A 24354-nucleotide genomic window follows, 5' to 3' on the forward strand; every position below is an offset into this window, starting at 1 on the left:
TCACGGTGACCGTGTCCTGGCTGAAGAAACCCGTCAGACTTCCTCTGCCATATTGGATGGAGAAACTGGTACCATTCTGTACATACGTACTCGACTTCTGCGAGTTATAACGCCGGTGAAGCCCTGAGAGAGAGAGAGAGAGAGAGAGAGAGAGAGAGAGAGAGAGAGAGAGAGAGAGAGAGACTCCATCAACACACTGTTAAAATCAATTTAAATGAAGATGTTTTTCTCCTCATTAGCTTGCATGGTCTCCTTTATCATCTACGTGTCCATACACTGTGGTACATCACACTCCTGTTGATAAAGCTCATGTGAATTGAATTGAGACGTGGAGCTCACAGCAGGCGAGGTCGAGGAAGGAGCAGTGGATGGAGGGAACCCACAGGTTGGAGGAACCGGTGTCGAACAGGACGGTGAAGTCCTGGGGCGGCGTCCCGATGCTGATCAAGCCGAAATACTGAGACTGAAACAATCAAGCGAACAAACACACTGGTTATTTCACATAGAACAGAACGCCCCAAAAAGTGTTTCCTCAGCCACACAGCAGCACAGCAACCGATCAGCGCTGATATCACCCGTACCTACTGACGCAACCGGTTTCAGCCTTTCACCTGCCTGTTCTCGTTTACGTTCTAGCAGCTATAAACGCCCTTTCCCTCACCAGCCTCTCTTCATTCTCTCTTTTAAAGTAAAAAACCTACACCTTTCTGACACTGGAGACTCCTTCCATCGTTTTCATTTACAATTCAGAGCAGTGATAGGGTTAAGGGCCTTGCTCAGGGGCCCAGAAGTATTAGCTTGGTGTGGCTGGGATTTGAACTCACAACCTTCACTGCCTTAAACAATAAGCTACAATCTCCTCATCATGGTGGTTTTCTGTAACGAGAAGTGTGTTTATGTAAGACATACAAACTTCTCCACAGAAAACAACCACGTCAATGCATAGGTGTGGTTTTATACTGCTTACTGCCGTTGCTATGGAAACGATAGTTTATCGATGTCACGTGATCATTCAAAGCAACTACAGCCTCTGACAATGTTGTATAAATAAAGCTTTGTTCACTGTGTAGTTCGGAGGACGATGCTGAAGCTGATGCTGCTGATGCTTACATCCATGAAGTTTGAGAGTTTCTCCACAGGAAGCTGAGGAGCATCCTCACTCCAGGCCACATCAGTGCCTTCCTCAGTCCACGATTTCACCTGGTCCTGGGTGAGAACGCTGTCGACCAGCGTGCGGCGTACAGAGCGCATCCGCTTCAGAGGAATCCTGAAACACAGAGTCAGCACGTTGTTTCAGGTACGATACACGCTAACAGCAGGTACACGCGTGAACCGTAATATTAACACCATGGCAAACATCATTATTTAAAGAATAGACTTTTTGGGTTTTGAGATGTTTCTTTAGTTTTTATGCAACAAATTCAGCAAAAATAAATAAATAAATAAAATTGGACAGTTACTGGAAGAAAGTTCTGTGGACAGAATGTGACATTTTTGGCTCTAACAGAAGAATTTTTGTAAAAAAAAAAAAGAGAACAATAGGGATGTTGTTATCAGACTGACTCACCCCCATAATCCAACATGAGGGTGGAAGCAAATTGACAAATTGTGTGTTTTTGTGCAAATTCTACAGGAAAGAAATGCAAAAGTAAAAGCGGTTTATAAAAAAGCTCGTATCAAAATGTGCAGCTTTTCTTGAAAATACTGTGTTTCTGTGCTCAAATCTTTCTTCCTTCTGTCAGCTATTGTGGAATGAAAAAACAGCTATTAAACCCACATGGATATTTTCCAGTTTGTGCTACAGATGAGGGTTGTGAACTCTGACAAGTCACAGTCTGGCTGTTTACAGAAACAGCTTAAAAAAAAAGACTAAAAAAAGTGCACAGTGTTTAGAGTGAAGGCCTTATAGAAATACTTAATGTGACGGCTGAAATCTGATTGGATAAAAACTCCAACCTGAACTTATGCTCGGTGGCACAGATGCTGATGGCCCACCACTGGGTTTGGGGTTGTTTTGGAGCAGGGAAGGTTGGAGACTTACTCCAGAAATTGAAAATGAATCCTGATCCAACGTGACTACTATTCCATACTAGAAATGACCGACTCGTTGGAACCGGTTTCACCGTGCAAGACGATGAGCCGAAGCTTAAAACACAAGCTCTGTAACATTATGTAGAGAGCAAATTTTTTTTGGAGTGATATCCATCATGGAATGATCTGCCCAGTCACTGCACCTAAATCCACATTCAACTGCTATGGGATGAACTGCATCATGAAGAAATCTTCAACTGGTGAAGAACATCTTTAGCAAGTTATACAGAATTCACAGCAAAGTATTTAGGGAAGCTCTGCTTTTCTGGTCTACAGGTCAGTTAAGACATTGGACTTTGGAGCGGAAGTTCCCAAACTCAAATCACCACCAAGCTGCCACTTGCCACTGGGATATGAGAAGAAAGAATTTCACTGTGCGGTAAAGAACATGTGACAAGTATAAAGCAACTTTATTTCAGCAGAATGTTTGGAGAAACGAGAGGCTAAAGTATATAAAGTTCTGGATATTTATAGATTGATTTCGTCAACATAGAAGCATAGAAACATTTGTGTGTGTGTGTGTGTGTGTGTGTGTGTGTCTGTTTGTGTGTGTGTGTGTGTGTAACAGAAAGGAGAACTGGCTCAGAGTTTAGTTCCTGCTACAGTAAAGCTCTATGGGACGATGAGGAATTTCCACTCTGGTATTATTGATGCGCATCTCCGTTACTGAGGCCGGTGCGATTCACATCTCGATGCAGAGGAAACGATATAATACATTAAACCTACACATGAAACAGCTACCAATACGATTCTCCTCTATTACCCATAATACAGTGTGTTTTACTTCGATTAAACACAATGTGATTTAATGGAAAAAATCTGATGCTCTGAAAATCAACATGGTACAAATAGTTCACTTTTATTTCTTCAGTTCAGACAGACAGCAAATCATCAAGTCACTAAAGTGCTTCTGCCTTCTGTCGCATGAAAATACATAAATAAATAAAAGCAGATGTTCTTTTCCTGCTCTGTCTGCAGGAAGGTGCAGCTCTGCCTCTGCCATGTTTATCTCTATTCTATGTGACTCTGAGGACATGCCTCGGTCTCTGAAGTGAGGAGAAATGATTCTACAAATATTGGTCACAAATTAGATGACACCTCCAGGAAGAACCTCTGAATGATGCGGATCTGCTCTCGGGGTCTGGACACAACATCCTTTTTGAGTCGCTTTAGAACCTTCACTGAAATCTTGTTGACACATTATTCGTTTTTTGGGGTCAGATTTGACAGAAGAGCGAATTCAAGCCTGAACTCTCATCACTGCAGTGCATTCACTTCCTACACCAACACAGGAGTGAAGACAGGAAGCTGGTCGAGAGCAGGACCCTCATCTCTGCACTAACACCGGAAATCAAGAGAGAACCGAAACCGAAAGTGATTCTAATCAGAGGTTTAAAAAAATCTGAAGAGATGTGAAGTGAAGTGAAGAATGGAACAACGTCCAGGCTTTGTGTTTTAATCCCAAACACACAACCTATACAACACACAACCTATACAACACACAACACACAACCTATACAACATCTCACAATCCATTTAGCATCTTATTAGTGATTTCTTTCTTCTCAAAAATCTCAAGCATCACAAATAAAACACAGTCAAAATGACAAGTCGCTCACGGCAGATTTCTCCTCAAAAACACACAAAAAAACAAACATATATGTTCATCATTAGTTTGAGTTATTATATATTAATAGTAATTACCTGATAATGGCGTCGCTGCTCACAACAAACATCATCAATCCGCAAATTAATCCGAGTTTCTCCATGATTTACCCCTGAAACAATCAACACACTGACAAAACTAACAAACTCTCTCTCTCTCTCTCTCTCTCTCTCTCTCTCTCTCTCTCTTTCTCTCTCTATAAAACAACTGCGACTGAAACTCTTCCGTCATTCAGCTTCGGAAACCTTCTCCCTCCTCCCGGGGCTGCTGATTGGCTCCTGCTGATGTCAATCAAATAAGATCGTTTAAAAATGTCAAATAGTTTTATTTTATTTAGTTTAGTTTATTCATTCGGACGTGTTTATTCTACATAATGTAGGTGTATATCATCTATAATACAGTAGAATAGAATATGTAACTTTATCCTACTGATTATATGAATAAAATTTAATTATATGTATGAAATCCACTGGATTATTTTTTCCTCAACAAACTACTGGGGGTGGGTCCATCAACACCCTAAAAATCCATGAAGTTACTGAGCAACTCAAGAACTTTGAGAATGGATTTGGACTGTATTTAATGTCACCAGTCTGTTACAATGTGCTCAGGACCACCATCACTTCCCACCTTAACAATGCTAAACTGTAATGAATAGTGATCAGTATATGATGAGGATGGGTTCCCTTTTGGGACTGGTACCTTTCAAGGCTTCTTCCTCATGCCATCTCATGGAATCACCACTGACTTGCTCATTAGGGACAAACTTACAATCATTTACAATTACAATTATAAAGAAATAAACATATACATAGTTTTGTTAGCGTTATCCCTGTAAAGCTGCTTTGAGACATTGTGCATTGTTAAAAGCGCTCTACTAAAGAAAAGTGTCTTCTATTACACCAACAGTTCGCTTAGATTTGATATATTACGCCACCTGCTGTTCACTGGAGAAAAATCACAGCACCGGATCATTTTCTGGTAGACCTCACAAGCCTGGACAAAGGATCCTGTTCCACACCTCCATCCAGAACACGTAAAACTGAGGTTTGTGCATGTGAATGTGAATGTCCTTCACTATGCTGCATCTCTGCATGGGTTCAGTGGGATGCAGGTCCTGAGATGAGATGATGACACAATATTCACATAGTGTCAAATCAAAGAGAGCATCTCTGACCGAGTCTTAACCTCCAGAGAAAAATCTATTTTTTAAGTTTTATATAATAGAATTTAAACAACATATAAACTCGAGTGTTTAAAGTGAATCTGTTCAGTAAATGATATTATATATATATATTTATATATGAACACTGATCAGGTATAACATTCTAACATTATGAGCAGTGAAGAACACTGATGATCTTCATCATGGCACCTGTTAGTGGGTGGATTTATTTATTAGGAAGCAGGTGAACATTTTGTCCTCAAAGTTGATGTTAGAAGCAGGAAAAATGGGCAAAAGAATTTGAGTGAGTTTGACAAAATTGTGATGTCTAGACGACTGGATCAGAGTGTCTCCAAAACTGCAGCTTTTGTAGGTGTTCCTGGTCTGCAGTGGTCAGGAGCTATCAAAAGTGCTCCAAGGAAGGAACAGTGGTGAACCGGCGACAGGGTCGTAGGCGGCTGAGGATCATTGACGCACATGAGGAGTGAAGGCTAGACGTGTGGTCCGATCCACCAGACGATCTCCTGCAGCTCAAACCGCTGAAGCAAATCATGCTGTTGATGATGGACGGGTCACGACTGTTTTATCAGCAAAAGGGGACCAACACAATATTAGGCGGGGGGTCATAATATTATGCTGATCAGTGCGTGTAGACAATAAAGAAAAAAACTCGTAATCCCACACAACAACGAATTATTTAAAAATAAAGCGTGTGTTCTGATGATTATCAGTTCTTTATCTCTAACTGAATGACTGAGCGACACACACGTGATCGTAGCTGCTTCTCTTTATTCAGATGAATATATTTGTATGATAGAATAATAATATCAATATAATATAACATTTCAAATACACACTACACGCTGCATGAATCATAAAGACATCAATAATTATGGCAAATTAATACATCCTTTAATTTATTACATTATTGTTAATAAATAGAAATTGTAATAAATTCGGGTTACATCATGACCAGTGCAGATCAGATCAAAGAATAATACTGTAATATGGCAACTTCTGACACACACACACACACACACACACACACACACACACACACACACAGGAAAGAAGTCAGGAGTTGAAACAATGTGCAAATGAATGGACGCTCGGTTTCCTAAAGATTTACAGAACAAAATTAGAAAGATAATAAATAGTTGATTTGAGAGCCGAGAGCAGGATACAGGACGCGTCAATACTGTCGCTCTCAATCAACACAGCTGTAAGAAGAGATTTATTGTGCCTATGTTTAAAAGTGTTTAAAGTGTAGAAAGGTGTTAGTGTGCAATGGAAGCCGTTTCTATGGAGATCCTGCTGCATTAGAAATAACATGATGGAGTTATGATCAGAAAGTGTGCTTTGTGAGAATGCTCAAGAAGTGCCACAATCAGGGATTCATGGCCAATCAGACTGGGGCTCTGATCAAACTGGAGCTCTGATCAAACTGGGGCTCCGATCAAACTGGAGCTCTGATCAAACTGGAGCTCTGATCAAACTGGAGCTCTGATCAAACTGGAGCTCTGATCAAACTGGAGCTCTGATCAAACTGGAGCTCTGATCAAACTGGGGCTCCGATCAAACTGAAGCTCCAATCAAATTGGGGCTCCGAACAAAAACTGGAGCTCCAATCAAACTGGGGCTTCGTGGGACTAGTCAGAGCTCTGACAGGGGAAAAGAAACTGATTTGATCACAGATGCTCTTGTTTACAAGATGGACTTGGAAAAAAAAAGCTTGACATCATGAGGAAAGGTCACCTTCAACACTTCCACACAGCTGTTTTTTTTAACCCATTTATACTTTTGCGTTTTCTTTCCAGCGCAAAAATACACAATTTACCTTCATTTCAAATCCCTGTGAAGACCGTAATCCCCGGGGGGTTTAAAGTACTACAGAAACACAGGGTGATGAGATGAGGTGAATGTCGAGGCTTCTGTTAGAGATGATGTGTGTGTGTGTGTGTGTGTGATGATGTATGTGGAGGTGAAGTTGTGGCTCCAGTGAAAGGAGACGTGTTGAATTGTGATCATTGTGTTTGTTGTGTTAGTGATGTTTATTCTCTCTGGATGAGATCCTGTGTGTGATGCAGCTCTGATCTTCTGCACTTCTCTATAATACTGATGATTCCTGTAGACTTTCTGGTGACTGAAGATCTGGGGGTGAAATGCACATCTGGACTGTGAGTTAAATGATTATTTCTTTAGTCATGAAATGTAGGTGTTTAATGAATTATAAAATAAATAAAGTGACTTATCCCATAGTTAAATGGCTAAATTTCTTCCTCATGTTGCTCAAAATGCTGTCCAGTGAGACAGAGATGTCTGAAGACCAAAAGCAGTAGATCCACACTGGCAGATCCACAGCTCATCTTCTGCTTGCTGGATTCCTTCTCTATTTCATGGGTGTGCTAGGTGATTTGTTTTGTGTGGTCAGTCAGTGGAAGGTGATGAGATCCCTGACTGTGGCTTCAGGACTGAGGCGTGAGGATCAGAGGCGAGGACTCGAGTCGTGTGTCTGTACAACAGGAGAACTGATCCACGAGTCTCAACCCAGCATGACCCTTTACATACAAACACAAGCTGCCTGTGAGACTGAGACTGTGTGTGTGTCTGTGTGTGTGTCTGTGTGTGTCTGTGTGTGTGTGTGTGTGTGTGTGTGTGTGTGTAGCCCATGTGTTTTGTGTGTGTGTGTGTGTGTGTGTGTGTGTAGCCCATGTGTTTTGTGTGTGTGTGTGTGTGTGTGTGTGTGTGTGTGTGTGTGTGTGTGTGTGTGTGTGAGTGTGTGGAGCTGGTGAAAGACACCTAGCTGCGATTATTCTGGCTGTTGATAACGCTTCCACCAGGGGCGCAATGTGGATGGAGTCAAGGATCGGCCGCAGGACCTGCCCAAATGGCCTGAAATACACACACATACACACACGGGCACACACACACACACACACACACACACACACACACACACACACACACACACACACACACAGGGTTAAACTTAAAATAATAATCATAATAATTATAAGTCATATGTAATTATCCTGAACTGTGATCCACAGCATGTCACAGTGTATGTGTGTGTGTGTGTGTGTGTGTGTGTGTGTGTGTGTGTGGCGAACATCTCTGATGATGTGACAGAGCACATTTCACAGCATTTATTCTGGGACTCTTCATGGGTTGCTGTGTTAAAAGAGTGTTTATTGTGGTACAGAGAGACTGGAAATTTCACACACAAACACACACACACACACACACACAAACACACACACACACACACACACACACACACCTGGCGTTAAATTTAGAGGCGTGTTGCTGCAGAGCGCTGGGCTGATGCGCGAGGTCGGGAGGATCTCAGGGTTTCTGCAGGTTTCACTAAGTCACATGTACGACTTTTTAAAGAGCATTAAGACTCAAATCACAACATCAAACACAAACACACACGCGCACAAACACGCGCACAAACACGCGCACAAACACACTGTTAACCACCGCCACTCATTTCATCATTCCAAGCCAAGTGTCTCTAAACTCACACGTCCTCATCACTGAATAAGAAAACGTGTCTTTTTACGTCTGCGGTCCAATCCGAGAGCAGGAAGCTGATTGGCTGTTGCATGTTGATCTCATTAGTAGTTGTAATAAAGTGTATTATATTTGGACCCTTGAAAGAAAGAACTACAAGTACCACATGAACAAACCACCGAACCCAATCTAACGTGCTGCAGGAATTAAGACTCTGAGGAAACCCGGAGGTTCACGTGGTTCATCAGATATAATACAAATGTAAGCAAATGAACTGACGTGTGTGTGTGTGTGTGTGTGTGTGTGTGTGTGTGTGTGAGGAGAAGACGTACGTGGAGAGCACTTCTGCTGGCAGGTCCGTGATGTAAGACGGAATCTTTCGGCCTGTTAGGAACTGAGCCACCTCGTTGCTGAAGGTGTTACAGTTGTGCTCAAACAACCTGTATCTCTCGCCCCTACACACACACACACACACACACACACACACACACACACACACACACACACACACAGTGAAGATAGGAGAAAGAGCACAATCAGAATATACACTTGAAATCTAACACACACCAATAGTCCAGAGTAAGGAGTGTTACACAAACAGGAAGTGATGTAACCGTTCCTGTGAGAACCCTGAGACCATGTACACGTTTGTAAACACACGTTTCTCTCTCGATTTTGTTCTTCAGTCCACACTGAGATTCCGTATCCAGTTAACAAGAACGTAGCCTGAGCGATTTCTGATGAGAGCACGGACACTGGAGCCTCCTTCTGGCCAATCGGGGGAACGCACCAGTAAACATCGTCTGATTTACCACACGCACACACACCTGTATGTGCTTTCTCCGAGTGATGACAGGTAGTCCATGAAGATCTCCTCGTTCACCTCTGTGCTTCCCAATTCCACCACTGAATCTGGTGGCCCGAGCATCGTCCCGCCCTGCAACACACACACACACACACACACACATTTTTCCCAAATGTTGTCTTCACCTGAGTTTTTAAATCCTGTTTGGCTGTGATGTCACACATTTACCGGAGGGCAGCTGGAGATCCCCACACCACCGAAGAAGAACTCCTCACCATAAACCACAATGGAAGTGTGCCTGAAAACACACACACACACAATGTATTTGCTTTGATTACATCTATGGAAGGAGTCTCCAGTTTCAGAATTGCTTGTTAGACAACAACTTACCAAATTCCATCGAGCTGCTTCCCTGTAACAGAAGAACAAACAGGAAATGAGGTCATGGGGTTCAAAAAGATTATCATTATGACATAATCTCATCATATCATTATGACATTGCAGAGGCTTAAAGACTGAGGGCGGGGCTTGTGCACAACAACGAGAACAGATTTGCTCATCTTTCTTTCTGTCCTTCTCTTCTCTTTTTAGGTCTCTGTCTTTCCCTCACCTCCATTCCCTCTCTATTTTATCCATTTATCCATCCCTGTTCCAATTCTTTACTTTTTTTTCAGCTTCCTGATTGTTTTCCTTTTTATTTCAGGTATTATTTCTCAGTTCCACTCATCTTTCTGTGTTTTCCCTTTTTATTTATTTATATATATATTTCTCCTCTCTATAGGTTTGTAAGAGACAGATGTAGAGGACAGGGGGGTATGGAGACAGATGATCGGCTGTGGCGTCCCCTGACGGGAGCAGCTGAAAGAAGATTTCTCCTCTCTTCTTTCTTCTATTTGTTTATTTATTTTGTCTGTATATATGTTTATATATATATCTGTTTATTGCTTTCTTCTATCTTTTCTCTTGCTCGAGTCTCTCCCTCAATATAAACATGTACATTTTTTTCTCCTTTCTAATTTTGCATATCCAATCTTTCATTCTCTTTCTCTCTTCCATCCCACTTTCTTTCTGTCCATCTTCTTTCTTCCTGGCCTTCTTTTTTTCCCATTTATTATATAAATTTATCATGTGTGCAACCTGTTTATAAATTATATATATATATATATATATATATATATATATATATATATATATATATATATATATAATTATAAATATATCATTATTTTATTAGATTTATTTAACATTTTCCCTTCTTCACAGTACTTTGTTAATATTAATGATGATATAATGTAATAATATAATAATGTATATGTAATATTTCCTTTTTTTTTTATAGATGCAGCATCTGTTCTAATATCGCGAGACTTCCTGTATCTATGAGATCAGCGTGATCTAAATCTCGCGAGACTTTGAGACATCGCATTCTGACACAACCAAAAAAAAAATAGAAAATTGAGATTTTCTTTGTGAACTTTTCGGCCGGTTGTGTCCCGAAGCTGCTGTGTCACTAATCTGAACACTAAAAGTGTTTTATTTTCCCTCTTAACATAAAGAATCGTGAAATTATGAACGCGAGGAACGCTGTTGCCATAGCGACCACCCAGCTACAGAACGGAGAGCCTAGTGTTAGCATTAGCGTTAGCATTAGCATTAGCATGTCAGGGTTTATTCTGAAGCTCACCGAGCATTATCGGGCTGAGCTGGCGCGCTATTCCCTTTGACAGGTCGTAGATGTAAAGCTGAACGTGAAACGCTGTACTGTTTCCATCCATGTTTGTTTCCCGGTTGCTATGCTGGTGTGAGGAAAACCACAAAATGAACAGCAAGTCATCAAGAGCGGCGTCGAGTTCCGCACCACCACTGCCGCATCCTGCGCGCTGATTGGACAGGCGCAGGCTTGGTCCCGCCTTCTTATACGTGATTGGTTGGTCGCGCCTACTCTCAAACATATGATTGGACAGTCGGGGAGTCAATCATGCTGCCTCAGGGAGAACTCTGAAGGATGGAGGGATGGATGGAGATGGAGATGGTGCAGGTTGAGTCACACTGGAGTTGACTCATACTTACTCAGAAACCAAATGAAAGAAAAAAAAGGATTTAGATCAGGTTAAAACACAACTGCAAGATGATTATTACAGGAAATCTGGATGCTAATGGGATATTGTGGAATATTATACAGGTCGATGATCTACACAGGGACATGCAGGCCACAGGGATGAACCGCCAGATCCAGCAAGAGCTTCTCTGATGATCAGAATCACTGACTCACATTGTAATATAATCTCGTCCACGAGTTTCTAGCAAACTATTCATTTCATCGCGTTCAGGACAGAGTTTCTATCCAATCAGATTTCAGACGTCACATCAAATGTTTCCAGGGTCAAAGGTATCCAGCAGAAATAACCAGCGTGAGATCTTCGTAGCTTCAAATCCATGTTGCTTGTAGATGTTGCTTTAACCAATCAGATTCTGAGATGGCAACTCCGGGGCCATCTAGCAGGCGTCCAATAACGTCGTCATTTTCACCTCCTGTAATTGGAGGGTCCGAGAGAACGTCACTACTCAGAGTTCACCAACCACATCTGTATCGAACTGCACAAGCTCATATATATTCATGTGGATTTAACAGCTGTCGTCAACGACTGGCAGAGGAGAAGAAATTGATTTGGTCGACTTATTTACAAGATTTTTCAAGAAAGGTTGGACATCGTGAGGAAACATCTGTGTTTTCTTTCCTGCACAAAAACATACAATTTGCCTTTGTTTCAAATCCCCAGGAAAACTGCAGAAAAAACCCAGGGTGATGTGACGAGGTGAATATGGATGCTTCTGCTGGAGATGATGTATGTATGTGGAGGCTCCAGTGAAAGGAGACGTGTGGAATTGTGTTCATTGAGTTTCCTGCTTTGGTAATGACATTCATTCTCATGATGATGGGATTGAGAGGTGAATTGACTTGGGAAGGACACCACTGAAGACCTCAGGGTGACATGTTTGGCTTGTCATGGTTACGGGCAGCTCTGACCATCACAACCATCTGATTCCACTTTTACACTAGATTCTGTGGGGATCTCTAATCTTTCATTTTAGCGTTTGTGAGATCAAATGGAGGAGTTTAATTTAACATGTTTGCTGCAGGTGAGAAGGTTTAGGATTTAGGTGTGCAGGACACTTGAGTTCTTCCAGACCAACCTTCACACCAACAACCATGTCTTCATGCAGCTCAGGTTTGTGTGCAGGCAGGAGCATCGTAATTCTGTGGATCTTCACTCATAGGACGATTGACGATTTAAAAAAAAATTGCAGTGATGTCCTATATAATTGTGTGTTTCAGATGTTAATAACGTCAGAGTAACTCCATACAACTAGCTGAGCTGAGCAGTGAAACATCTCAGCACACTCATACTCTGTAGCCATGAAAGCCTCAGATTCAAAATGTTAGTGAAATGCTATAAATCTGATGTGGTCTTCTGCTGTAGATCATTTAACTTAAGGTTTCATTCTGATTCATGCATTTCTGCTCATCACAGATATAAAGAGTGATTATATTTGAGTTACTGTAGACTTCCAGGCAGTTTGAACCAATCAGGTCATTCTTCTCTGATTCAGGTTTCCACCCACAGACCTGTCAATCATACGATGTTTTTTTGTTTTTCACATTATTCTGTTTACACTTTACTGACATTTAGGTGAATATCCAACCAGGTGTTCCCCCATGTGAAAATTACCAGAGGTTCCTGACCTACATTTACATTATACTTCACTCTGCGTTGCTGCCACCTGATTGGCCGATTAGAAAACCACATTAACATGCAGTTGTTTCTAATAAAATGTAAAGTGGTTTGTTAACGTGTAGAATATCTCGCTGCTTTAGTTCATTTATTTCCAGCAAAGACTCTCCCACGGTCATGGTCAAAGCGTAAACAATCAGCACTGATGGAATGTGGAGGCTTCATCATCCCTTGTACACTGGAGTCTTTCTCTTTATTCAGTTTTCCTGCTTCTCTCACTCCAGTTAGAGTTCAGACCTCACTGGGTGCTAATTGGTTATAAATTCAGATTTGTAGTAGAGATTTTAACTTTATATTCCCAAACTCCAACCAGGAAAAAAACAGGTTGGTATCCTGGAATCCCACAAGGCTACACAGTGAAAGCAGTATCCAGAGGATAAAGTCTTAATCCATACAGACAGTCCCCTGATCTCAGGATCAGACCAGCAGTGAACCTGCGAGGCGGCGGAGCTTCCAGCTAAACCACTAATCCACGTTCATTGCGTGACAATGCACCTTCTAAAAAAAACCCAGATGTTGATGATTTGAGCTGATGTTCTGCGTCTGTAAATTGCTCTCAGTTTCGGTTTGTGCAGTCTGGCTTTCACTTTTACTCAGACCTTTGAACAGAACACTTATCAGTGCTCCTCCCGGGACTTTGGATAGCAGCCATTTGGTTTCCAAAAATAAAAAAAAGAAGTCAACATAATAAAAATCATGTAGATCAAAGTGTGTGGGGAAATCTGGAACTCTCCCTGACATTCAGGTTCTGTCCCTAATGCCTGATCGAGAAGTTCTCAAATAAGTAGATGGTAAACCCCCCATGAAAAAGCGTTTCTCTGTTAACTACATCTGGGTTGCAGGAAGAATGAAACGTCTCATAAACGTTCACTGTTAAAGAGGCAGTTAGTTAATAGAAGGTTCACTGCTTCAGACTCAGGAGAGTTGATGATTTCCAGGAAGAACTGGAGAGACGAGAGTTCGGGGTAAATGAAAGGGTGCAACAAAGCTGTGTGAACTTCATGAATGTGAGGAGTGAAGTGATGTGGGGATGTGGGGAGGTCACTGAAGGTCTCTATTTTACAACCAATCACTGATCACCATTGATCCCAGTGACTATCATCATGAAGAACCATTGATCACTAATCACTAACTGATCAACACTGTTTCCAGTGAATAACATCATGGATCTCCATTTGTCTCCAAAACTTTATGAAGGATCACCAGTGTTCACAATAATCAATAACTGATCACTATTGATCCCACTGACTGATCCCTCATCACCATTATTCTTAAATATATAAACAGTCAGCTGTCGCACGTGTTCACTTCTTTCTCCTAGAAGATCTGGAGCGCTCGTGCCCTCTCTCCGACCTCAGATCCGGTAAAAGCAGTAGTTTTTCCTGCACCAGGGGACTGTTATTTCTATCTTTTCTTTTCTTTTTCCCAGAAGGTGAAAACTTGTTCCCTTTTTACCAAGGAATTGTTTGGGACCGAAAACATTTCTGGCAATGACGTCACTGAGTCCCGCCGCCCACGAGTTTACCCCCCATCAACCCCCTCCTGCCTCCCACCTCTCACCCCCACCACAGATTCCCCGTGTGCGCGCCCTTGTTACGAGCACGAGCCCACCTTTTCCCGTTATTTCCTGCTTTCCGTCATACGGCCTTTAATCAAAGTGACTCATGCGCTCGGGTGTGTTTTTTTTTCCCTCTCCCAACTACAACCGGAGAGAGGGAGGAGGAGGAGAGAGAGAGAGAGAGAGAGAGAGGGAGGAGAGAGAGAGAGAGAGAGGGAGGGAGAGAGGAGGGGCAGGAACGGCACGCACGCGCGTTTTCAGCGAATAGCGCGTGCAGCATGTTGTGTTGTTTCTTTTTTTTTTTTTCCCCTCTCTCTCTCTCTGTTCAGCAGGCACGCGCTGAACAGAGAGAGAGAGCGAGGAGAGAAAGAGAGAGAGAGGAGAGAGAGAGAGAGTGAGAGAGAGAGAGAGAGAGAGAGTGGATGTGTCGCAGATTTTAAAAACTCCAGGAAAGCGGAGGGAGCTCGCGCTCCAGAGAAAATGCTAGACGACGCAGAAGTGTCCTGATAAAGAGCAGAAAAGGGAGAACAGGACAGACCGCGCAGAGACACGCGCGAGAAGAGAAACAAGAAAGAAAGAAAAGAAAAGAAAGAAAGCTAAACCCGAACAGAGTAAAATAAAGAAGTGAAGAACTCGGCTGAGGAGGAGAGATATGGAGCTGTCATCCATCGGAGAGCAAGTGTTCGCCGTGGAGTCCATCACCAAGAAGAGAGTTAGGAAGGTGAGCGCGCGCACACACACACACACACACACACACACACACACACACACACGCACAGTGTCGTTTACATCATGAAAAAAAAAACAGAAACGTAACTAAAAAACAATAAAGAATTAAAACGCGCGCGCTTTCGGCCTTAGTCTCTCACTTTCTGTTTCGTGGGGGATTTTTATTATTATATCAGAGTGAAGCGCGATACTTCTGTGTGTGTGTGTGTGTGTGTGTGTGTGTGTGTGTGTTTGGAGTTTTTAGAGACCGAACAGCCGCAGAAAACACCGGAATGACGTCTGCAACTTTTTTTGTTTGTATCTTTTTCTAGTCTGCGTGTTGCTGCTGCACTTTTTTTGACCCGTGTCACACACACACACACACACACACACACACACGCGCGCGCACGGTGCGCACTAACGCACGCGCTCAAGGATGCGCGATTCGGAAAAACGAAAGGAGGAGAGAAACGAACAGAGAAACAGATGAAGATGATGATGATGATGATGATGATGATGATGTGTACGACGGGTTTTTGGAGGTCACTGGAGCGCAGTGTGTGTGTGTGTGTGTGTGTGTGTGTGTGTGTGTGTGTGTATGCGCAGGGTCGCGTGCGCCTTCTCCATCTCGCGCGCTCCAAATCCTCATCTCTGTCCGCGCGCGCAGAAGCTTCTGGCTACGCAGTTCTGTTACACGCGCTCGAGATGAGAAGGGGGGGTGGAGGTGGGGGTGGGGGGTGTTCAAGGATAGCCGAAGGATTACTCTCATCTCCAACCCACATCACACACACACACACACACACACACACACACAGAACAGTGCAGTGTGTGTGTACTGTACATACAGTGTGTGAGGTGTGTGTAGCTGTATAGTGTATATAATAGTGTGTGTTTAGAGTCTTACATACTGTTGTGTTTATAGTGTTATGAAGTGTGTATAGTGTGTTTAGAGTCTGTAGTGTTTTGTATAGTGTGTGTATAGTGTGTGTATAGTGTTAAGTGTGTACAGTGTGTGTATGTAGTGTTTGTGTGTGTGTGTGTGTGTGTGTGACTGTTCTGTAGAATGAAGCTTGGTCGTTGCGTAACCGTGATGTTGTTTACATGTCTCCCTCTGGCCCCGCCCACCCGCGTCCGACCAATCCGTCCATCCGATCCGAACCATAAAATGTTCTAGAACACCGCGGGTGTGACGTCACGGTCAGCGGTAACCTAGCGATGGAGACGCCTACGTCATAAAAAAGAGAGAGAGAGAGAAAGAGAGAGAGAGAATGAGAGAGAGAGAGAGAGCAGCTCTCGAAACACGAGGAAGAATATTCGGGTCTTAAAGGGACAGGCTCCGTGTTTATAACTGAATACACACTATCCATTCATCCATCTCTCTCTCTCTCTCTCTCTCTCTCTCTCTCTCTCTCTCTCTCCACTCATCTCTCTCTCTCTCTCAGGGGAATGTGGAGTATCTGTTGAAGTGGCAGGGATGGCCTCCTAAGTGAGTACAGTCTGATCTTTGTACTTTAAATGTGAGACTCCCCCCTGCCCACCAGTGCCCCTGATCTCTGATTGGTTCAAATCTCTGACACTGGAGACTCCTTCCTTCAGCATTACACAATCACACTTACCGCTCCTCATCATCAGCTGTTGCTATGGAAACGATTACGCATGTCGGAACTGCTGTCCTAAAGAATTAATCAGCACCTTCTGGCCAATCAGAGTCCAGCAGCAAGATCCCAGGCGTGATGTTTCCTGCAGTTCCTCTGCAAACACATGGCAATTTATACTATTTATAAAATCATTCAGTGTCTGAAGTTCATGATGGAGCAGATTAAAGATAACACAGGAACATGTGGTCTACCATAAACCTGACAGATAAACTGACTGACAGACAGACAGACAGACAGACAGACAGACAGACAGACAGACAGACAGACAGACAGACCGACCGACCGACCGACCGACAGACAGACGTGAACTATCTGACATTTATTGTAGATATCTAGATGAATGAACAGATCCATTAATGAGGATTTAGTGAGAGGGAGCTGAAGATGCAGTTATTCATCTAACAGAAACTTGTAATCACTTCATCTGCTGGTGCACATCTTCACCCTGATATTTTAGATGCCTGGACTCTAAAACTCTTACCATGATGAAACTCTGTCTTGATCGTGATGGAACTCTGGACTCTCGACTGCAGTTCTATCCATCACCATGCTTTTCTTCATCAAATATACTCCACTTCTTATCTGATTGTGATTGGACTCTGAACTGACCTATAATATGTGTGACAACATATGTTTGACCCTGCATGTGTGTGTGTGTCAGGTACAGCACATGGGAGCCTGAGGACAACATCCTGGACCCTCGTCTGGTTCTTGCCTTTGAGGAGAAGTGAGTGTCTCTCCATACACTTCATATTAGCTGGAGAAAATGCTGATCAGAATCCTTCAGTTCCTCCTCCTACATCTTGTTGTTGTTCTTCTCTCTGTGTGTCTGTCCCCAAGCCTTATCGTCTTACTCAGTGTGTGTGTGTGTGTGTGTGTGTGTGTGTGTGTGTGTGTGAGACAGGGAGGAGCGGGACAGAGCTCAGGCTCACAGGAGGAAAGGCCTGAGGCCCCGCAGACTCATCTTACGGGTAAGAAGCTCTTCCCAGAAAGCCATTTCTGTGTAACTTCTCTGAAACAGAACGGAGACGAGACGAGCCTCTGGAACACTGTGCCTTTTACCCCAGGCACTGATGTGTGATGTCATCAGAGGGCGCCGTCTCATTCCTCCTACTGCTGAGCCTCTTAAATTCCTATAGTACACAAAACGACATTATAAGGCCAAAAGTCTGTAGACACCTGACCATAAGATTGCTGTGTGCTTCTTGAACTTCCCATTTCATCTTTGCTGTTATAATAAGCTCCACTCATCTGGAAAGATGTTCCACTAGATTTTGTGTTGGAGCTCTATAGCAGGAGATACTCTACCCACTTCCAACCAATAGAAAGCAGATCTTCATGGAGCTGGCTTTGTGCACAGAGGCATTGTCAGGCTGGAACATGTTTGGATCTACAAGATGAAGTGAAGGCAAAATCCAGCAATTGCGTGTACAACTTGGTGGTAACAGTTTGGAGAACCACATAAGGGAGGAGGAGACGAGTTTCCCAATAGTTTTGGCACTGCTGTGGACAGCATCTATAAGAAAAGATGGAAAGTTCCTCAGTTCTCTCAGTAGCACATTGGCATGTGATACTCTTGAATATTTTAAAGGAGCTGTGTGTTGTGTGGGGAGACCCCTGCAGACCAGGAGATAAAAAAAATCCAGTAAATAAATAAATCCAATTACAATATTTGAGATTTTATTTTAAATATTGAGTGTTTTTTTTACTATAATTTATATATATTTTTTAAAAGTCATAAAAATTTTATGAAATCATTCATTTTTATGTCATGATGCATACAGGAAGTTTGTATATATTTATTAATTTATTATTGAATAAGTGTATGTGTTTACACGTTCTTCTTCTTGTGATCATGCAGAACATCTACACCATGGAGCTCCGAAGTGCTCAGAAATCCCCGGAGAAACCTGCTTCCCGATTCCGCCTGTCTCTGGCCCGCTCCGTGGGGGCGGGACTTCAGCACAATGGGCGGCGCTGCAGGACCAGCGAGGGCGGAGTCTACCACCATCACCACCACCACTACCATCATCACCATCACCGCCGCCTCCTGAAGAGCAGGAGCAAGGAGTGTGTGGCCAAACCGTCAGAATGCGCTGAATCGCCACGGCAACGAACACTGACCCCAGAGAAAGAAGCAGGGAGGAGGAGGAGGAAGAAGATGAGGAGAACAAATGGGATGAAGAAGATGATCAGCAGAAGAAGAAGAAGAGGAGGAAGACACAAACAGACGAGCATCATGACATTCCACACGGTACGTGCAACGTAGCTTCGGCATGATGACTGTTGCTATGATACGATGCATGTACGGTGCATCGAGGGGGGTCAGAGAGGCCACGCTGAGACTCTCGAGCCGTCACGACTCAGAGCCAACCATCGCCCAACAGCTAAATACGGCTCAAGGAGAAAGTCAGGGGAGGAGATCTGAGCAGAGCTTTCAAAACGCCGCACACACACACACACACACACACACATACACACACACACAGTACATCACATCCTCGATACGATATTCCTGCTGTATCGCGCATCTCTCTATCTCTCTCTCTCTATATCTCTTTTGGGTGACTCACTGAGAAAGTGCCATATTGCCTGAGATGTTCAGCATGAGAGATGAGAGATGAAGCGTCAGTGATCTGCTGCTCGGTGATCTAATGTTGTGCAACATTTGTGCAAAAAAAAAAAAAAAGCGAGCACGTCTTCAAGGTGTTTTAGCTGTGGTGCCAGTTACATCATCGTCACTTTCATCAGCAGAGCCGAGATGAAGGAGGTGACACCTCAGGAGAAGTAAATTCATACAAACTAAATGATAGAACTCTCAGTGATCAAAAACGTTCCTCCATCCATTGGAACGTAATCTGCGATCTGATTGGCTCTCTGGGTAGCAAAAAAAACAACCCCAAAAAGCGTTCCCCTTTTTACATTTCCCACAGATAATTGTGGAGGTACAAACCATTAGAATGAGAGATTAGCAGCTACAGTGTTTCCTAATTATGTCAATAAGTGAAGCAGGAAGACTAGCAAGTGAGGAAACGTTCTCTGAGACACAGTGAGTGGAGAAAAAACAGAAGTCCGATGATCTAGCTTGCAGGAGATCCTTCACGCCTCGCCTCAGAATCTCACATTCGAAGTCAGTTCTGTCTTTTCCTCTCTGATGCCTCTCATCTCTCTCACCCTCAGCCCAGGAGATGACAGAAGGCCACGACCTTCATCACAGGAACCCGTCATCACGGACAGGAAACCAGAACTCTACAATTCCTCCCCAGAGCGTAAGGCGGCGCCACCCGGCACTGAGACCGACCCGGCTACGAGATCTCCGGAGCAGCCAGCGAGCGCTACTCCTCCACCTCCAAATGAACAAAAGCCAATCACAGACACCTCAGGAGGCGGAGTCTCCCCAGATGAACCTCCAAGCGACCAATTGCTGAAGAGCAGTTCAGGAGCAGGCGTGGTCACAGACAGGGTCCAGAACCGAGCCTCGGTGATAACAGTGCGGCGTTCAAGTGATCGGTTCACGTGGGATGAGGAGAGGAAGGCGGGTGAGACAGACAGCAAGGAGGACAGGGGGACAGAGGTCACAGCCGAGTGCACTACGACCTTGAAGCTGAGAGCGGAGGTCAGAACAGATGAGTGTCAAGCGTCTGAGAGCGAGCGGCATCCCGGGAAGGTGATCGTGACTAACGTGACCATTAACTCACTGACCGTGACGTTTAAAGAGGCCATGACGGCTGAGGGGTTCTTCAGCAGCTATGGGCTGCAGGTCTGAGAGACGAGGATGAAAAAACACACCAAAAGTACCTACTGTCAAACTGCTAACGAGTTTAGCGAATTGGTTCGAGTCACGCATGCTAGCCGGAATTCGTTAGAAGTGTTAGCATTTGAGGTGGAGTACGCCTTATTCGCACCAGAGCGAGGATTACACGACCAGCCAACATGTCGATCCGTCGATGTAATGACGCCTTTCGCTGTTTTTTGTTTTTTGCTTTACAGATACTCGTCTACGGTTACCGTCTCTGTCCTTTCGTTTTTAGTGAAAAAACGTGAACAGTAGTCGAAGGATTTCCGTGTTGCTGACAGTGACGCCTGTAAACGCATGCAAAAAAAAAAAAAAAAAACAAAGAAGAAAAAAAGAACGTCGTTTCCACTTAACGCATCGTTGGTGTTAACAGTTCCAGTGAAACGCAAAAAAATGTAATCGTGCAAGTCCTCGTGTCGGACGACATCATCACCCCAGCGTTTTTGCAGCCCTGCCCCCTTCTCCTCAGCCGTCTGGGAGTAGGTGAAGGTTTTTTTAGCCAGCTCGGGTTTTTCTCCGAGGCCTTGCTGCATTTTTAACGAGTCTGTATCGGTTCGCATTACAAATGCCACTGCAGGTGTAGGCTGCATTCACAAAGCGTGGACAAAAAACCCCAGTGTGCTTTAGATGTATCTCTAGCATGCGACAAAGTCGAGCTAAACTTTTACTTCGTGGTGAAAACGCAAAACAAAACAAAAAAACAAAACAAAACAACAAAAAAAACAAAAAAAGAGAAAACCTTATAGAAAAACATGCCGTTGTATGACTTGTAGTTCACCTATGGCAAGATTACATTTTTATTTGTATTTCCAATAAATACACTGAAGGAATAAAGTTCTTTTGTGGTTCATTTTAACAATAAATTTAATGCCCTTATCCAGAGCGACAATTCAGCAGAGGAGGGTTAAGGTTCTTGCTCAAAGACCCAGCAGTGGCAGCTTGGTGGTGCTGGGATTTGAACTCATGACCTTCTGATCCAGAGTCCAACGTCTTGACCACTGAGCTCCCACCTCCGGCAATTAAAAAAAACTACACTCCTATTAATACTGCGATGGTGAAAACGCTCCTTCACCAAACGTTGTGTTGTTCTATTAATAAAACATAAGCCTTAAATACGTCCCACTTGGCATAAGAAGACCATCAACATTAGAACTCTGGATGATGTGAATGTAATGTAATCTGTGCACTCATTGTTCACCTTCTACTGCTGTAAAATCAATGATATGTTCCACAGCTGCTTTCTCCAGTTCATCGTGTAACAGTTCTAAACAAAAGAAACCTAACAAATGTTAATGCACACTCTATGGTCATATACCATCTAATCATAAACACACTTCAGGTTTAATGTCTCCACCGCACTGTCTTGAACCTGGTCTGAAGGTGTCGATGTTACGTTCCATGTGAACAGATTAAAAAAACAGCGACTTTCCTGCGAGGAGATGTTTCTACGTAACGTTTACAGTCTCCAGTGTCAGCACTTTGTAACACAGATGCAGCTGTAAAGCTCCAAGTTTACAGTCATCCTCAGAGGTTTGATGTTTCTTGGTTAGGGAACGCATGCTTATAGCTGCTGTAACGTGATGGTTGGAGAAAACAGAAATTACACGTGGACATTCCACAACTTTAAATGTAGATCAAATCAAACGTTCTTTTTAAGTGGAAACATTTTAAACAAAGAAAGAATTTCACTGTGCTGTAACGTACATGCGACACGTAAAAAGCCCCTTTAACACTTTACAGGTGCACCAATCATTTACTAGATGTGGGCATGTCCATGACGTGAAAAGTTCTGACCTTTATGCAAACATGAAGCCATCAGGTTCAGTGAAGACCAATGGGAGCGAAGACAAAAGCACACATGATGGTAGCATGCTAGTTATGCCACTCGTTCATAATATTTTGTTTTTAAGTATTAATTCTCTCTACTGGTGAGATCAAAGTAAAGCAACTGGTAAATTCTGGGGATGAAATAACAGAGATGTGTGAAGGCAGAACACATTTTTGTAAACGATTACCAAGCTGGACATGAAAGTCAAACCAAAACCACATTGTTGTTGACATCATTTTATTACAAAAATGGTATGGAGTCCAAGGTTTGTTTCTTTGTACAGTAAAAAATAATTAAATTAAACTAAAAAAACAAAACAAAAACAAAACAAAAAAAAACTCAGCGCAATGAGATTTCTCAAAGTGGAGGCAACGTACAAGGAGAGACCAGTTGCTTAGATAGACTAATCTCATCTATGCATATTAGCGCATACACACACACACTTTTGAGAGTACACACCTCCTCTAGCCAGTAAGTGTCATAACAAGTACAAACAAACACACGCGCACACACACACGCACGCGCACACACACACACAAGGGGGAAAACTGGACACGTGGTTTGCCCCATGTGGACACTATGGCTAGGCGTTTTAAACAAATGTGGCACAAAAGAAGAAGAGGGAAGAAAAATAAAAAGGTCCACTGGCCGACATCACCAAGCCTTTCAGTCCACACCACTGCGGTTCCTCTCCTCACCATCAGTCAACATCAATGTGAAGAAACCACGCTGCAGATTTCCGGGTTTTTAAAAAATAGACTCTGTAGAATTGTAGCAGTCTCCAGGAGCCAAAAAAAACCTCACTAGAATAAATAACAGAATTCAAAAACCAAACGTTTCAAGGAAGATATGAAGGACATCAGAATAATTAACAACAAAAAAACAACAAAAAAAACCCCACAAAAATAAAACTCGACAAGAATTGTAACATTTGTCGCATTTCCGCACTGTAGAAATAGTAACAGAGACAGCTTCAAGGAGCGAAAAAAAAATTATTTATAAAATAAAACCCATTGCATTCAATAAATCAGTACTTTACATTTTTAAAATATTAAAAAATATATCTTAAAAAGGTAAATACTCCACGCAGGCCTGAAAATATTACCTGTGTTCTATTCTCTGAGTCGGAGAAACAAGCCTTTATTTGTTCACAATTGGCAAAAAAAAAAAAAAGTCCCAAAAAAAAAAAAAAAAAAAAAAAATCAGAAAGCAAAAGAGAAAGAGCCATAATTTAGCGTTCACACTCGTAACATTCGGGTTATGTCATTTCTGCATCTCCCATAGGAAGAGCACAGATCCAGGTCTTCAGAGTTACGAAAAAAATTTAAATAATTAATAACTGTAATATATATATATAAAAAAAGCTAACACTGTCTCTGGCAAGGTTTTCTAACTACATGTCTAAAGGGTTCATGTTCACCCCGAGATCCTGCCCACTAGGGGGACGAATGTCTTTCGCTCCTGCGGGGTGGAGTCCTACCATGCCACCAAGGTGCGGCAGCATCGAGTTCCCGCCAGGGTCCATTGCATTCTGCTGTAGCTGGGGAGGAGGCGGTGGAGGAGCCATGCCAGGGAGGTGCTGCTGTAGATGGGCGGGGTGTGGGGAAGATGTCTGAGACTGCTGCATTCGTGGGGATGGACTCGAGTGTGGTGGCTGAGATTGAGGACGTGGGGAGGGTTGAGGCGAACGCACTTGGTTGCTGAGAGAGTTAGGGAGTGGCTGGCCCTGCAGGTGTGGTGACTGGGACATTTGCTGCTGTGGACTCATG

At 43.1% G+C, this 24354-nt stretch overlaps 4 protein-coding genes and 1 long non-coding RNA gene across 5 annotated transcripts in view; 2 read left to right on the plus strand and 3 right to left on the minus strand.

Moving 5' to 3' along the window:
* Window positions 1–4001, minus strand: part of napsa (napsin A aspartic peptidase) — an 8070-nt gene extending 4069 nt beyond the window's left edge. The window contains exons 1-4 of the mRNA XM_046844430.1: window positions 3796–4001; window positions 1111–1267; window positions 340–463; window positions 5–123 (exon numbers count right to left, since the gene is read on the minus strand). Coding sequence (XP_046700386.1) covers window positions 5–123; window positions 340–463; window positions 1111–1267; window positions 3796–3860 — 465 coding nt within the window. The 5' untranslated portion in view covers window positions 3861–4001. The remainder of the gene's footprint in view (window positions 1–4; window positions 124–339; window positions 464–1110; window positions 1268–3795) is intronic.
* Window positions 4002–5691: 1690 nt separating this feature from the next.
* On the minus strand, window positions 5692–11332 carry desi1a (desumoylating isopeptidase 1a). The gene is made up of 7 exons (XM_046844053.1): window positions 10928–11332; window positions 9634–9655; window positions 9472–9541; window positions 9266–9375; window positions 8771–8893; window positions 7722–7814; window positions 5692–7480 (listed from the first exon to the last, which is right to left on the minus strand). The coding sequence occupies exons 1-7, from the start codon at window positions 11193–11195 to the stop codon at window positions 7465–7467; spliced, it is 702 nt and encodes a 233-aa protein (XP_046700009.1). The 5' UTR covers window positions 11196–11332; the 3' UTR covers window positions 5692–7464.
* A 534-nt stretch (window positions 11333–11866) lies between these two features.
* Window positions 11867–13101, plus strand: LOC124382007. Its single transcript, XR_006924961.1, has 2 exons — window positions 11867–11945; window positions 12024–13101. It is a non-coding gene; the product is annotated as an uncharacterized LOC124382007 (long non-coding RNA).
* A 1860-nt stretch (window positions 13102–14961) lies between these two features.
* On the plus strand, window positions 14962–21591 carry cbx7a (chromobox homolog 7a). Its single transcript, XM_046843718.1, has 6 exons — window positions 14962–15316; window positions 16746–16789; window positions 17623–17688; window positions 17866–17932; window positions 18823–19226; window positions 20142–21591. The coding sequence occupies exons 1-6, from the start codon at window positions 15248–15250 to the stop codon at window positions 20725–20727; spliced, it is 1236 nt and encodes a 411-aa protein (XP_046699674.1). The 5' UTR covers window positions 14962–15247; the 3' UTR covers window positions 20728–21591.
* Window positions 21592–22805: 1214 nt separating this feature from the next.
* ep300b (E1A binding protein p300 b) overlaps window positions 22806–24354 on the minus strand; it is a 31486-nt gene continuing 29937 nt past the window's right edge. The window contains 1 exon segment of the mRNA XM_046844049.1: window positions 22806–24352. Within this exon segment, the coding sequence (XP_046700005.1) occupies window positions 23979–24352 (374 nt within the window). The 3' untranslated portion in view covers window positions 22806–23978.

This window comes from Silurus meridionalis, chromosome 29 (assembly GCF_014805685.1).
Source record: "Silurus meridionalis isolate SWU-2019-XX chromosome 29, ASM1480568v1, whole genome shotgun sequence".
In the NCBI taxonomy this organism is placed as follows: Eukaryota; Metazoa; Chordata; class Actinopteri; order Siluriformes; family Siluridae; genus Silurus; species Silurus meridionalis.